Source organism: Scyliorhinus canicula, chromosome 8, assembly GCF_902713615.1.
Source record: "Scyliorhinus canicula chromosome 8, sScyCan1.1, whole genome shotgun sequence".
Classification (NCBI taxonomy): domain Eukaryota; kingdom Metazoa; phylum Chordata; class Chondrichthyes; order Carcharhiniformes; family Scyliorhinidae; genus Scyliorhinus; species Scyliorhinus canicula.
In genome coordinates, this window is record NC_052153.1 from 81,708,901 (window position 1) to 81,723,525 (window position 14,625).

Here is a 14,625-nt window from a genome sequence, read left to right on the forward strand (position 1 = left end):
CCATTTCAGTGGGGAAAGTTAAGAGTCAACCACATCGCTGTGTGGGTCTTGAATCACATCGAGGCCAGACTGGGTAAGGATGACAGATTTACAGGTGGAGAAGGTGGTCAAGAAGGCATACGGCATGCTTGCCTTCATTGGCCGGGGCATTGAGTATAAATGAAAATGAAATGAAAATCGCTTAGTGTCACGAGTAGGCTTCAGTGAAGTTACTGTGAAAAGCCCCTAGTCGCCACATTCCGGCCCCTGTCCGGGGAGGATGATACGGGAATCGAACTGTGCTGCTGGCCTCCTTGGTCTGCTTTAAAAGCCAGCGATTTAGCCCAATGAGAACTGGCAAGTCATGTTGCAGCTGTATAGAACCTTAGTTAGGCCACACTTGGAGTATAGTGTTCAATTCTGGTCGCCACACTACCAGAAGGATGTGGAGGCTTTAGAGAGGTTGCAGAAGAGATTTACCAGGATGTTGCCTGGTATGGAGGGCATTAGCTATGAAGAGCGGTTGAATAAACTTGGTTTGTTCTCACTGGAACGACGGAGGTTGAGGGGCGACCTGATAGAGGTCTACAAAATTATGAGGGGCATTGACAGTGTGGATAGTCAGAGGCTTTTCCCCAGGGTAGAGGGGTCAATTGCTAGGGGCATAGGTTTAAGGTGCGAGGGGCAAGGTTTAGAGTAGATGTACGAGGCAAGGTTTTTACACAGAGGGTAGTGGGTGCCTGGAACTCGCTGCCAGAGGAGGTGGTGGAAGCAGGGACGATAGTGACATTTAAGGCGCATCTTGACAAATACATGAATAGGATGGGAATAGAGGGATACGGCCCTAGGAAGTGTCTTTAGTCGGGCAGCATGGTCGGCACGGACTTGGAGGGCTGAAGGGCCTGTTCCTGTGCTGTACTTTTCTTTGTTCTTTGAAGAACATTCGTGAACCAGATGAGGTTTTTTTACAACCGTTTTTTTTGGCAATGGTTTCATGGTCATCGGTAGACTTTTAATTCCTGACTTTAAAAAAAAAATTGAATTCAAATTTCACCATCAGTCATGGTGGGATTTGAACCCGGGACTCCAGAGCTTTATCCTGGTTTTCTAGATTACTAGTCCAGTGTCAATACCACTAAGCCATCGCCTCCTCAAACATTCTTGTTCAACAAGTGGGAGATTTTGGCCTGGATAATGTCAAGCTTATTGTCGAAGCTGTGATCCTGGCCAGTGGGGAGTATTCCATCACATGCATAACTTTTGCCCAATAGATGGTATACAGGTTTGGGTGTCAGGAGGTGAGTTTATCATCACAAATTCTCAGACTCTGACCTGCTGTTCTAGCCACGATAATTATATGGCCACTCAAGTTACGTTTCTGGTCAATGGGGCCCTCCAGAAGAAGAATGAAGGAGTCATACAGACTCAATATTAACTCTGTTTCTTGCTTCACAGGTGCTGCCAGGCCTGCTATGTCTTTCCAGCATTTCTGTTTTTATTTGCAATTTCCAGTATCCGCAACATTTTGCTTTTCGTTTAGAATCTTGGAGACCTTTTGATATTTTTCTAGCAGCATTGCTTCTGTTGCCTTCATTGTTTGGGAGTCAGGCTGATGAAGATGGTACATTGGATAAGGCAATGACCAATCCAGCTGTCATTAGTACAAATCTCTGCAATTCCTTGCTCGAAAGATGATTTAGTCGGGCAAGTGTCATTATTTGGACTGTGGGTGTTGCCGTGAGGTCTTGTGCTTGTCTTGCTGATGGATCTGGGTGTTGGTTATGATAAGGTCAAGTTGTAAACATTCCTTGAGGAGGAGGGCTTTGTTGAAATGTTCTACCCCTACTGCTTCCTTGCCTATCACACCCTACTTATGGTGTCCTTCCCGATTCCTTTGGCGTTGAAATCTCTGAGGAGGGTCAGTTTGTCATCTGGTAGGACACAAGCTAGGGATTGTTCAAGGTCAGTGTAGAATCCCTCCTTGGGGATGTGTTGTCTCAAGTGTAGGGACGTTTGCACTGATGACGGTGGCATGCTCATTCCTTATTAAGGTGAGTCAGGCAATCATGAGTCTTGGCACCCACAGTCTTGGCCCTTCACTTGACCATCGCCTGAATGCTGTAAGTCTCTGAAGGTGGAAATGTTGATGTTAAGGCACCTGAGTTCCCTAGCTGTGATGGCAGTGCGGCATTCAGGTCTGTCACTGTTGGTGTTCTCCATGAAGATCCTATCATTCCAGGTCTCAAACATAATTTGAACGAGTGGAAGATCCCGGCATGTGTTTTGCATCCCAATTACCAGATGGTCTATCTTCTCCATTTTTCTCACTGCAATACTGCACCTCATTTCCAGTAAATTGCACACAGGCGTTGAGATCATCTACAGAACAGATGGGAAACTTGTCGATCTGTGCCGCATCCAATCCAATCCAAAACAAAACCATTCCAATTTCAGTCAGATGTTTAGTATGTAGATGGTACTTATGTACGCACTCACTCTCAACCAAGGTTGGGCGGGTCGTTGCCGATTCCTCCTATGAAGCATATGAGAAAATGGACCTTTCACTTAATACCTGGAAAACTAAGTGTTATGACCCCCTACACGGACAGAGCTTGTATAGCATCCGATTCCCCTCCTACACCTCCGGATATGAGCTACTCAGGTAACCCAAGGGGTGGAGCTTCTTCCCAATTGGAGGAACTTCACACAGAATATAAACCCCGATCTGGAAGTAGTTCAGGGAATGAGACGTTGGGGGAAGTGGAGAGGAGTGAACAGCTATATTCTGACTCTAAAGCAACAGGAGGTTCCCAGGAGAACATCAGAAACATAAGAACTAGGAGCAGGAGTAGGCCATCTGGCCCCTCGAGCCTGCTCCGCCATTCAATTAGATCATGGCTGATCTTTTGTGGACTCAGCTCCACTTTCCGGCCCGAACACCATAACCCTTAATCCCTTTATTCTTCAAAAAACTATCTATCCTTACCTTAAAAACATGTAATGAAGGAGCCTCAACTGCTTCACTGGGCAAGGAATTCCATAGATTCACAACCCTTTGGGTGAAGAAGTTCCTCCTAAACTCAGTCCTAAATCTACTTCCCCTTATTTTGAGGCTATGCCCCCTAGTTTTGCTGTCACCCGCCAGTGGAAACAACCTGCCCGCATCTATCCTATCTATTCCCTTCATAATTTTAAATGTTTCTATAAGATCCCCCCTCATCCTTCTAAATTCCAACGAGTACAGTCCCAGTCTACTCAACCTCTCCTCATAATCCAACCCCTTCAGATCTGGGATTAACCTAGTGAATCTCCTCTGCACACCCTCCAGCGCCAGTACGTCCTTTCTCAAGTAAGGAGACCAAAACTGAACACAATACTCCAGGTGTGGCCGCACTAACACCTTATACAATTGCAACATAACCTCCCTAGTCTTAAACTCCATCCCTCTAGCAATGAAGGACAAAATTCCATTTGCCTTCTTAATCACCTGTTGCACTTGAAAACCAACCTTCTGTGACTCATGCACTAGCACACCCAAGTCTCTCTGAACAGCGGCATGCTTTAATATTTTATCGTTTAAATAATAATCCCGTTTGCTGTTATTCCTACCAAAATGGATAACCTCACATTTGTCAACATTGTATTCCATCTGCCAGACCCTAGCCCATTCACTTAACCTATCCAAATCCCTCTGCAGACTTCCAGTATCCTCTGCACTTTTCGCTTTACCACTCATCTTAGTGTCATCTGCAAACTTGGACACATTGCCCTTGGTCCCCAACTCCAAATCATCAATGTAAATTGTGAACAATTGTGGGCCCAACACGGATCCCTGAGGGACACCACTAGCTACTGATTGCCAATCAGAGAAACACCCATTTATCCCAACTCTTTGCTTTCTATTAATTAACCAATCCTCTATCCATGCTACTACTTTACCCTTAATGCCATGCATCTTTATCTTATGCAGCAACCTTTTGTGTGGCATCTTGTCAAAGGCTTTCTGGAAATCCAGATATACCACATCCATCGGCTCCCCGTTATCTACTGCACTGGTAATGTCCTCAAAAAATTCCACTAAATTAGTTAGGCACGACCTGCCTTTTACGAACCCATGCTGCGTCTGTCCAATGGGACAATTTCTATCCAGATGCCTCGCAATTTCTTCCTTGATGATAGATTCCAGCATCTTCCCTATTACCGAAGTTAAACTCACTGGCCTATAATTTCCTGCTTTCTGCCTACCTCCTTTTTTAAACAGTGGCGTCACGTTTGCTAATTTCCAATCCACCGGGACCACCCCAGAGTCTAGTGAATTTCGGTAAATTATCACTAGTGCTAACATTTTGGGATGTCCTCAAAGCATTACTGAAGAGAACAAAAAAAAAGCATTGACTCATGAGAGATCTTGGCTTGTGACTGACCAAAATGGAGGTTCTTTCAAGAAATCACCACAAACCTCCAAACAACTCACCTAGCCATGCTTCAAATGGCAGGTCTTCAGATCGCCCATTGGACTTATCAACCATCTGAGAGCTCATCAAACCAGAGTTGAAGCAGGTAGCACAGTGGTTAGCACTGTTCCATCACAGCGCCAGGGTCCCAGGTTCGATTCCCGGCTTGGGTCACTGTCTGTGCGAGCCTGCACGTTTTCCCTGTGTCTGCTCCGGTTTCCTCCCACAAGTCCCGAAAATGATGTGCTGTTAGGTGAATTGGACATTCTGAATTCTCCCTCTCTGTACCCGAAAAGGCGTCAGAATGTGGCGACTAGGGGATTTTCACAGTAACTTTATTGCAGTGTTAATGTAAGCCTACTTGTGACAATAAAGATTATTATTACTGCCTAAGACGAAGATTGTGATGCATGTATTTGCACTGAGCTTGCTCTGCATTGCTCCACGGCGAGGAATTTCAGCTATATTTCAATACCTATTAATTTATATATGAATTAGTTATACAGTTGATGACAATCTTCAGAATAAAATTGCACCTAAATCATTGCATTATATAATTTTCTTGTATACTTGCAAACACTCAATGAAATTAAATATAACCTGAAGGAAATTAACATTTAATGTTTGAATTTGTTCATTCCAACTGATTTTAACACAGGTGGCAAGATTAGTTAGATTAATCTATAAAACTTTTGTTGTTATGATTTCTGTGCTTGCCAAATACTTTGCTTATTTGCAGCATAAAGGATTACTTGGGCAACCAAGCCCATTCTTATAGTGAATCGGAATTTAATCTGGGGGCCAGTATACCCCAAATTAACAATAAATTTATGTCAATAATTGCATTTGGAACAATAACTCTGACCTTCCTTTTTTTTAAAAATAAATTTAGATTATCCAATTATTTTTTCCAATTAAGGGGGCAATTTAGTGTGGCCAATCCACCTACTCTGCACATTTTTGGGTTGTGGGGGCGAAACCCACGCAGACACGGGGAGAATGTGCAAACTCCACACGGACAGTGACCCAGAGCCGGGATCGAACCTGAGACCTCAGCGCCGTGAGGCAGCTGTGCTAACCAGTAGGCCACCGTGCTGCCCAACTCCGACCTTCCTGACTGACATCGGGGTACTGACAGACCATATCTTGAGCTATAAATAAAAATTGGGCTTATTGAGACATGTAGCAGAAGCAAATATTTATCAGCATTATATAGATTAATCACATTGCCTCATTAATCTTATGAAACTTGTTCATAGCTCTGAAGTTATCTTGTGTATTGGAATTAACAATTTGAACCAATGTCACGGCGAAAGCTTTAAATGTAAAATCAGATATTCATGCTGTGCTCAACTATCCATAGCTTAGTTTCCTGGTGAAGCAGATGTTCACTAAAGATACCCTGACACAGAACATGAGTTATTCTTCCTCTGTTGGAAGCCTGAACCATGTCCTAAGGATATCTGTAGCAATTAAATAAAGTTGTTAATTCAAAAGAAGCTTAAAAGTACACGTGTAGCTCATCAAATCTTCTAGTATTTAACCTGTAATGTAACTTTCATAAACTTTCTCCTCTCCTGTCCCCTTCGATTTTCAGTCAAGGGCATCCTGATGGGATAGCTGCAAAGACCGTGACCAGTCAGTAATTAATGGTATGATTTAATGGTCTGGTCTGATTTAACTACTCGATGAACTTTATTACTCTAGTTCACGTGGGCACAGATGGTTTCCTTCTCCATCAAAGTGGCATTGATACATATTACATCATATATATTTCATATGCATACAAACTCCATCCAGCACACGGTAATGACATTACAGTGACCAGATACCAATATACCTTAGAGGAAATATTAAAAAGTGGTCTTGATTTAAAACAAGGCATCTCCAATCAGTAAATATATTAATATTTGTCAATGCCGTTCTTATTTTCAGCATATTCATATTTTCTTATGAATCTACATTTCATTACTATTGATCATTTGAGTTTCTGTTTTGTTTTATTTCCCAGTATTAAATGTCAAAAATTGCACAAAACACAAAATTAAAAAACAGACTTTCACGTATCAACCCGACAAACCAAAAAGTCAAAACTAAGTACCATTCATCAAAGTGCAGTTGAACATTTCTTTTAAAGTTCTGAGAGAAAAAAAAGTAATTGTTCAAGATTTCCTGCAAATGTTTTTCAGCAAGATTAGAAAATGTATCATTCATCAAACTGATGTTTTCCAATCTCACTTGCACTGCTTTACAAATTAATCTCCAGCAGTATCCTATGAGAAGAAATTTACAATCATACTAGCAACCCCGCACTAATCTAGGTAGCTTTTGAAGTAATGTGGGCAAATTTGGCATGATTACTAATATGTAACTGCCTTTAAATAAACTGCCTATTACAAAAATGTCTCAGCCATTGATTTATTTGGGTGAGAAAAGAGATTAATACATAGGTTTGATAGCTAGTGGCACAGTAGTAGTTAGCACTGTTGCTTCAGCATCAAGGTCCAAGGTTCGATATCTGGCTTGGGTCACTGTGCAGAATCTGCACGTTCTCCCCATGTCGGTGTGGGTTTCCTTCGTGTGCTCCGGTTTACTCCCACAAGTCCTTAAAGACATGTGGTGAATTGGACATTCTGAATTCTTCCTCTGTGTACCCGAACAGGCGCCGGAATGTGGTGACTAGGGGATTTTCACAGCAGCTTCATTGCAGTGTTAATGTAAGCCTACTTGTGACAATAATAAAGATTATTTTAATTCAAGTTATTGCACGCTTCAATACAAAGTTCGTGAGACTTTAATATTTTCTGGAAAATCATCTGCCTAGAATAGAATCAAGCTTTTGAAGGTAGTGTTCCAGGTTTAATTTGTGAAATTTGGACTTTGCAAGAAAATTGGCTTCATAAAATAGCAATATTGTTTCCAATCTTGCAAATGCAAGATTGTTACACTTGGGTCAAAATCCCAAATAATGTAGGGTCTCTGACAGCAGTTGACGATGGAGAGGGAGGAACACCGAGCAGGGATACTGGTCACCTTCTGTGGACCCATTCCTGTAGGGGGGAGCGTCTTTGACAAGCTGAGGCATGGATAAGAGGCTGTGATTTGGTGCAGGGGGAGAATAAAACGGCAAGGCCAAATATCGGCTCTTGTGAATGGCAGTGTGGTAGGAACATTGGGCATCTTAAACCCCTGATAAGAGCCAGGAAGGTAAAATGGGATCTAACTGGCAGCACTCCTGAGCCTGAGGCGCCTCACTAGAGTGAGGGGAACTGGGCAAGCCTGGTGAGTAGCCATGGCCCCATCTAGCACAGAAATCTGGAGAATCAAATAGTCTAAGTAGTTGTTTCTTGGAGTTGCATTTTCCATTGACCATTCATGCAGTTTTATGTCGGCGGAATAAAGGAACTTTGTTTTATTGACCTGTAGTCCGTGTGCTTAAACCTCCCGTTACACAAAGTTACTTCGTATCCGCAGCATGTTATATTATAATTATATTCAGGCAGGTGATCCCTTCCTGTTATTTCAGTCCAACAAAAAAAATCAGTTTTGATTCAACTCCACTTGTAACGTAAATCCTTATCTCTTAATTGTTTTGTACAGGTATTGTACTGATGCTGCTGTGACTTAAACATAGTATTGCCGGATTTTTACAGATTGTTTTTGTTATTTTTGGACATAAACATTATAGCACCCAGGAAAGCCATGCGGATTTTACTTCTGTATTATGCTAACTTTTCAACTGATCATAATTCTGTTTCACAGTTCTTTCTCTTAATTCTTTTATATTCCTCTAATGTTCAACCAATTCAATGTCAAATATATAACCCCTGGCATGGTGACGCAGTTTAGTACTGCTGCCTCACGACGCTAAGGGTTTGATCCCGCTCCACTGTCCGTGTGGAGTTTGCACATTCTCCCTGTGTCTGCATGGGTTCTCACCTATACAACCCAAAGATATGCTGGGTAGCTGGATTGACCATACTAAATTGCCCCTTAATTGGAAGAACTAAAAAATACATATAACCCCTGAGTTTCCAGCTGCCCTGACCTTCTCTGCTTCAATTAAAAACAATTCAAGTTTTATTTCTTAATTATAACATTAATTCCTGGAATCACCACTGTACCATACCAATGAAGTACCACATTAGTACTCATCAAGATGTCTTACCACTTGGAAGGACAAGGGCAGCAGATGCACGCGAAAACACCACTTCCCAAGTCACATAACATCCTGACATGGAACTCCCTTCCTACCAGTACCGTGGGTGTTTCTACACCACATCGACTGCAACAGTTCAAGAAGGCAGCATACCACCAGCATCTCTGAAGGGGAATTAGGGATAGGTGATAAATGTGGCCTAGCCAGCAATGCTCACATCCCATGAACAAAACATTAAGAAAAAAATCCACGCAGTATTTCAGTATTGGCCTAAGTAATGAGATCTTCCGTAATTCAAAGTTGGAAAAACCAATGTGATGGCAAAGGATGATTGCATTGATTGGGTATCATGATTAAATGTAGTATATGTAACCAGGGATTATTTAAATCTACAAAAGCAATTTGTATTCATTCGGTCCCTAAAACATAGTAAAACATCTCAAATCATTTTAAGGGGAGTGTTATCAAAAAGATTTGTCAGTCATGAAAAATTAGGACAGGTGACCAAAAACTTGTCCAAAAGGATAGATTTGAAGGGGTGTCATAAAGGAGGTGGAGCTAAGTTCAGATCAAAGGGCCCAGGCAAGGCAACTAATAGTGGAGCCGTTAAAATCTGGGATGTACAAGAGGCCAGAATTGGAGGATTGCAAAATGTCAGATGGTTGTGGGGGCTGATGAACTGAGAGGCCATGATGATATTTGAAAATAATGGTGGTATTAAAAGCAAAGCATTGTCATATTGCAAAATGATGTCGGTGAGCCACCACTGGGTGTAAGGTGATGGGTGGATGAAACTTGGTGCAAGTTGGAATTGGGCAGCAAAGCATTAGAACAGTTTCATCCAGAGGTAACAGGCAGGGTTAGGTGAAGGTGGTCCCAAGTCCAGAAGTGGCAATCTTTGGAGTGTTGGAAGACCCGGGAGTCCAGGGGGTGAGAGAGGTTGATGTGCTGGCCTTTGCCTCCCTGGTAGCCTGGAGACGGATCTTACTGGAATGGAGGCACTCGGGGCCTCTGAAACCGGGAGTGAGCGACCTCACTGAATTCCTCAGGATGGAAAAAATCAAGTTTGCCTTGAGGGGGTCTGTGGAGGGGTTTGCCTGGAGATGGAAACCATTCATTGACTACTTCAAGATTAGTTAAGTCAGCAGTGGGGGGGGGTGGTTGGAGTTTAAGAAAGGAGGAAGGGGAGGTGGAGCGTAGTGGCAGGGAGGGTGGAGTGTTGGCTATTTATTTGTTATTTCAATTCCTATATACACACACACAAATGTCTTAATAAAAACATTTTTTTTTAAATCATAAAGTCCGTGCTGATGTTTACTGATTTACACAATGTTCAGTACTATTCACAATTCCTCGGATACTTGTGTATCTTTGCTTGTACGTGGCAAGATCTGGGCAACATTCAGACTTGGGCTGATTAAGTGGCCAGTAACACATATGATACAACGTTTTCTGTGATGACTATCTCCAATAAGAGAATCTCACCCTTCCCCTCAACATTCAGTGGCAATACTATCATTCAATTCTCTGCATTCAACATTCTGGAAGTCACTAATGAGCAGAAACTTAATTGGGCCAGCCACATAAATACTAGGGCTAAGATCACACCAGGGGCTGGGACGCATGGGGTAGCTCACCTCCTGACTCCCCAAAGACTGTTCACCATCTACAAGGAAAAATTTAAGAGTGTGATAGAATGTCTCCCGTTCGGCTGGATGAGTGCAGCTCCAACAAAAATCAAAGAACTCCAGGAGAATTCCAGGAGAAAGCAACACACCTTTTATTGGTACCACATGAACTACCTTAAACATTCACTCCCATCAACACCAGCACACTGTGCACAGTCTACAAGATGCACTACAGCAACTTGTGGCAGCACCTTCTAGATCCATAACCTCTACCACCTAGAAGAACTAGGGCAACAGGCGCATGAGAGCATCATCACCTGCAATTTTCCTCAAAGTCAGCATTATCCTGACTTAGAAATATTGTCACCGAATCAAAATCCTGGAACTCTCCTCAGCAGCAGTATGGGTGCGCTTAAGAAATGTGAATTATTTTAATGCTTTTAACTTTTTATACTTTGTGCTAAGTTCCTTTTTATCTGATTTTTGTATGAATTCATGGTAGATTAAGGGTTAATTTTAACTATGTGAGGAAGTGTGCCCACATGGCTTGAAATAACTAGAACCAATGTATGGATATATTGTTGATCTGTTGTTTGGCACTTGACATACACGACCATGAGGTGTGATCACAATTAATAGTAATGTAATCATTAATGGACATAAAGATTAGAACATGACAACACAGGAAGAGCCCCTGGCTGCTGAATTGAAACTTGAGAGTATTTAAATAATGTTATTCAGAAAACAGCTATTCATTTGCAGATATCAGATGCACAGATAATGGTTGTGTTATGGAAAGGGATAAAATAATTATTGATCAATAAATTATTGAATCAGGACTACATAAATGTTTGCCAAATCATTTTAAATATTTGATGAGCAATTACTTGTAAATGTTATTTTTGTGCCTATATTTGTGCCAACTGACACTTTAAATCACTTCAGTTAGGCCTGTCCCACCCAGTATTTAACTTCAAAGTCAACAGAAATCAGAAGATAATCAGAGGGCTTGTTACATTGTAAATGTTAGTGTTCATTTCCCCCTCCTCTCATGGGACATGCAGTCCATCTCGTAAAACACCCTCCTCTCGCCACAATTCCTTGGCTTACCTTGAATCACTTCATGTTATCTTTCAACAAGGATCACTCCACATGTAAAAACAGGTAATCGGAGTTATTTCCTCTCTCAAGTTTCCGATTTGTGTTCCTGAGAATACTTCGTAGACCCCTGAATGACCTGGCAAGGTTTTCCAGCTTGTTGCAACTCCAGGACTGGATGCAAAGTTCAGACGAGCTGTTTTCCAATCCCTGAGTTAGGTGATATTGGCACATGTGTGCAACCCTAACATTGGATGATGTCAAAGGGCATCATCAGATGAGAAATTTGTGGGGGTGGGGGGGGGGGAAGAGAGAGAAGACAGCCAAGGATAGATCCTTGGGAGATTCCAGAGGTAATGATGAGTTATATTGTATAAAGAGGAAGGCCTATTTGTTGTTACCATGGTAATAAGGATGTTTTTGCTTTTCATTTTATCTTGCAGGTGTTCGAATATTCATTGAAAAGAAGGCACAGTTGACACTTTTAGGAACAGAAATGCACTATACTGAAAATAAGCTCGCTAGTGAATTTGTGTTCCACAATCCTAACATCAAAGGAACCTGTGGTTGTGGAGAAAGTTTTCACTTTTAACTAAAACCAACAGTGTAAAATGAACACTAATGTGCCGTTGTGTTGAGGCACTGACATTTCATTTAGGCCATTGAGTGTAGCTGAATCTTTGTTTTAATGAGTTTTGAAGAGGAAAACAAGTGAAAATGCATCTCTGGTATTTTGGCACTAACGATAGATTTTTCTCCTGGTGGGGAACTTTGCACAAGAGGTGATGGTGTAAGATGCTTTCATTTTTTTTTGTGTTCAATCATGATATAATGGATAATCTCAAGTGTATGTGTAACTGAAGTGCTATAAATTTTGTGCCTGATTCAGATAAATACAACATCCCTTTCTCATCTGAAGAGAAATAAGTTCTTGGATTTGGTATATTCGTCTTCATGTTTCTGTATTTTTCATATTTATGGCCAATACAAACTGCCAAAACCAGAATTTAAAAAACATATAAAATAAAAGGCTTGTTTGAGCCTTTTTATTATTCCATTTTATTATTGTCAAATACAAAGCTATTAACAAGGTGCAACTAGCATTTTTGTTCACTCTTCACAAAATCTATTTTTCACAACAGCTTTACATTAGGTAAAAAATCAATTCCTTTTGAAAGCTTTGCTACAAAAAAAACCAGACAATTGTTAGGTGCCAGCGATCTCCTTATCCACAATGAACTTCTACAGGTGCAAAATGGAAAGGATGAAAATGGAAGCTCAATCAATTGGAATATCTACATTCTACACTATTATGTCACTGTACAGTCCAATATGCTGTTCCACCAAGAAAATCAGATACAAAATTATTTTTCAGATTAATGAAACTAGAAAATATTGTCTACAGTCAGATCTCTTTCACGTTTTTTGACCTAGTATAAATGAACCCAGCAGTATGAATGACGCGGTAAGATTAAGTTTGTATCCACTCGAGTTTAGAAGAGTAAGAGGCGACTTGATCAAAACCTTTAAGATCCGAGGGGTATTGACAGGGTGGATGTGGAGAGGATGGTTTCTCTTATCGGAGAATCTAGAACTAGGGGTCGCTGTTTAAAAATAAGGGGTTGCTCATTTAAGATGGCGATGAAGAGAAATAGTTTCTCAGATGGTTGTGAGTCTCTGGAACTCTTCCTCAAGGCAGTGGAAGCAAAATCCTGAAATATTTTCAAGGCAGTGCTAGATGAATTCATGATTAACAAGGAGATGAAAGGTTATCAGGGTAAGCAGGAATGTGGGGTTGAAGTTACAATCAGATTAGCTATGATCTTATGGAGTGGTGAAAAGCAGAGCCAAGGGGCCGCCAAGTGGCCTACTTTTGCTTCTACTTCATATGTTCATAAGATTATTGCTGTTGCTTCATGATTGTGCAGATTTGATCATTTGTGAGCCAGAAATTCATGTGTTATGCTCTGTCCCATTAGAGGGATGCAAATGTTGGGGCTTTGAAATTTAATCTGTTTACCATCTATCAAGAATTAGTATCAGGAGTTATTGAATTCTTGATGGTTCACCGCTTTTATTTGTTGTTTGCTTCCCGTGCAGCTATAGAATGCGTGTATTATTGAGCCAATTTGGAGAAAGTTCCAGTAATTCTTAATTTTATTTCATCTCCATGAAATATTTAAAAAAGTTTCTAATAGAAATTAAATGTATAAAGTAATGTATAAAGTGTATTTTAAATGGTCTCAGTTTTAATAATTTTGTAACTTTGAATATACATTGTAATTCAGAAATTTCAGTTTAAATAAGATTTTGTAATCTATTGATTGTGCTGACATAGGTTGCCATTTTCTTGGACTATTAACAAAAGGTTGTATTTATTTTTAAAAATAAAGTCCAATATTAGATGTGCTGTGTAAGTAGCATTTCACAAGTGATGATCTTACTGGCTTAAGAGGAAGTAGAAATTGCCAACTTGTTACACCAAAACATATCTGCCAGTAGTTTAAACTAAAGTCCATGATGTGGGTTCAAATCTATCATCAATATTTAACTTTAAGATTCTCCAAGCATCTGACCTGGCGTGTCCCCATTTACATTGTAGGACCGATTCCATAACATTGGGTGAAACATAAACTAGGTATTGCACATGTAGTTGCTCAAAAGTCATGCATCTGATTTTCATTTCTGGCTCTTGGATCTTTCCTCATGGTCATTAATGCTGCAGTGCATGCACAAGTGTGCCTCTGCTGCCTGACCCACCTTAGCTGCAGAAGCTAGCACTACTGTATAAGCAGCACCATAAGATAAATGCAGAACACTGATGTTATGGGCCAGGGTTTAGAGAACCCCAAAGTGTATCATGGAGTTCACCTGATGTGCAACTTTTAATAGATTGTGGTATGGAGAGCACATGGCCCACTCTACAGGTGTGGTACAGCAGAAATGGAAAAGTATTTTTTTAAAGCAAAACAATGTTTATTCCATTAACTCAAGTTAACCTTTTTAAAACAAACCGTGAACATATTGGCAATCATTAATTCAAATACAACCCCCAAAGAGTACAACACTAAGTAATGCTATCGCTGTCCTTTTAACATCCAGAAGACTTACAAAAACATAACCTTTAACAGAAGCACATCAGGTTAAAGTCACTACTGAAAACATTTATAATTCTGAATTCACCAAATGATCAAGAGATAGTCTTTTGATGGCAGAGAGAACAGCAGTACACCTGCTCTGTCTGGCTTCAGCTCCAACACTGAAAACGAAACTAAAACACACCCTGCAGCCTGCTCAAAAACTAAAG

General features: G+C 40.8%; 1 protein-coding gene across 1 annotated transcript in view; it reads left to right on the top strand.

The window, feature by feature from the left end:
* The window catches only part of isca1 (iron-sulfur cluster assembly 1), a 34,880-nt gene extending 21,157 nt beyond the window's left edge, over positions 1-13,723 (top strand). The window contains exon 4 of the mRNA XM_038804823.1: positions 11,762-13,723. Coding sequence (XP_038660751.1) covers positions 11,762-11,910 — 149 coding nt within the window. The 3' untranslated portion in view covers positions 11,911-13,723. The remainder of the gene's footprint in view (positions 1-11,761) is intronic.
* Positions 13,724-14,625: the final 902 nt, after the last annotated feature.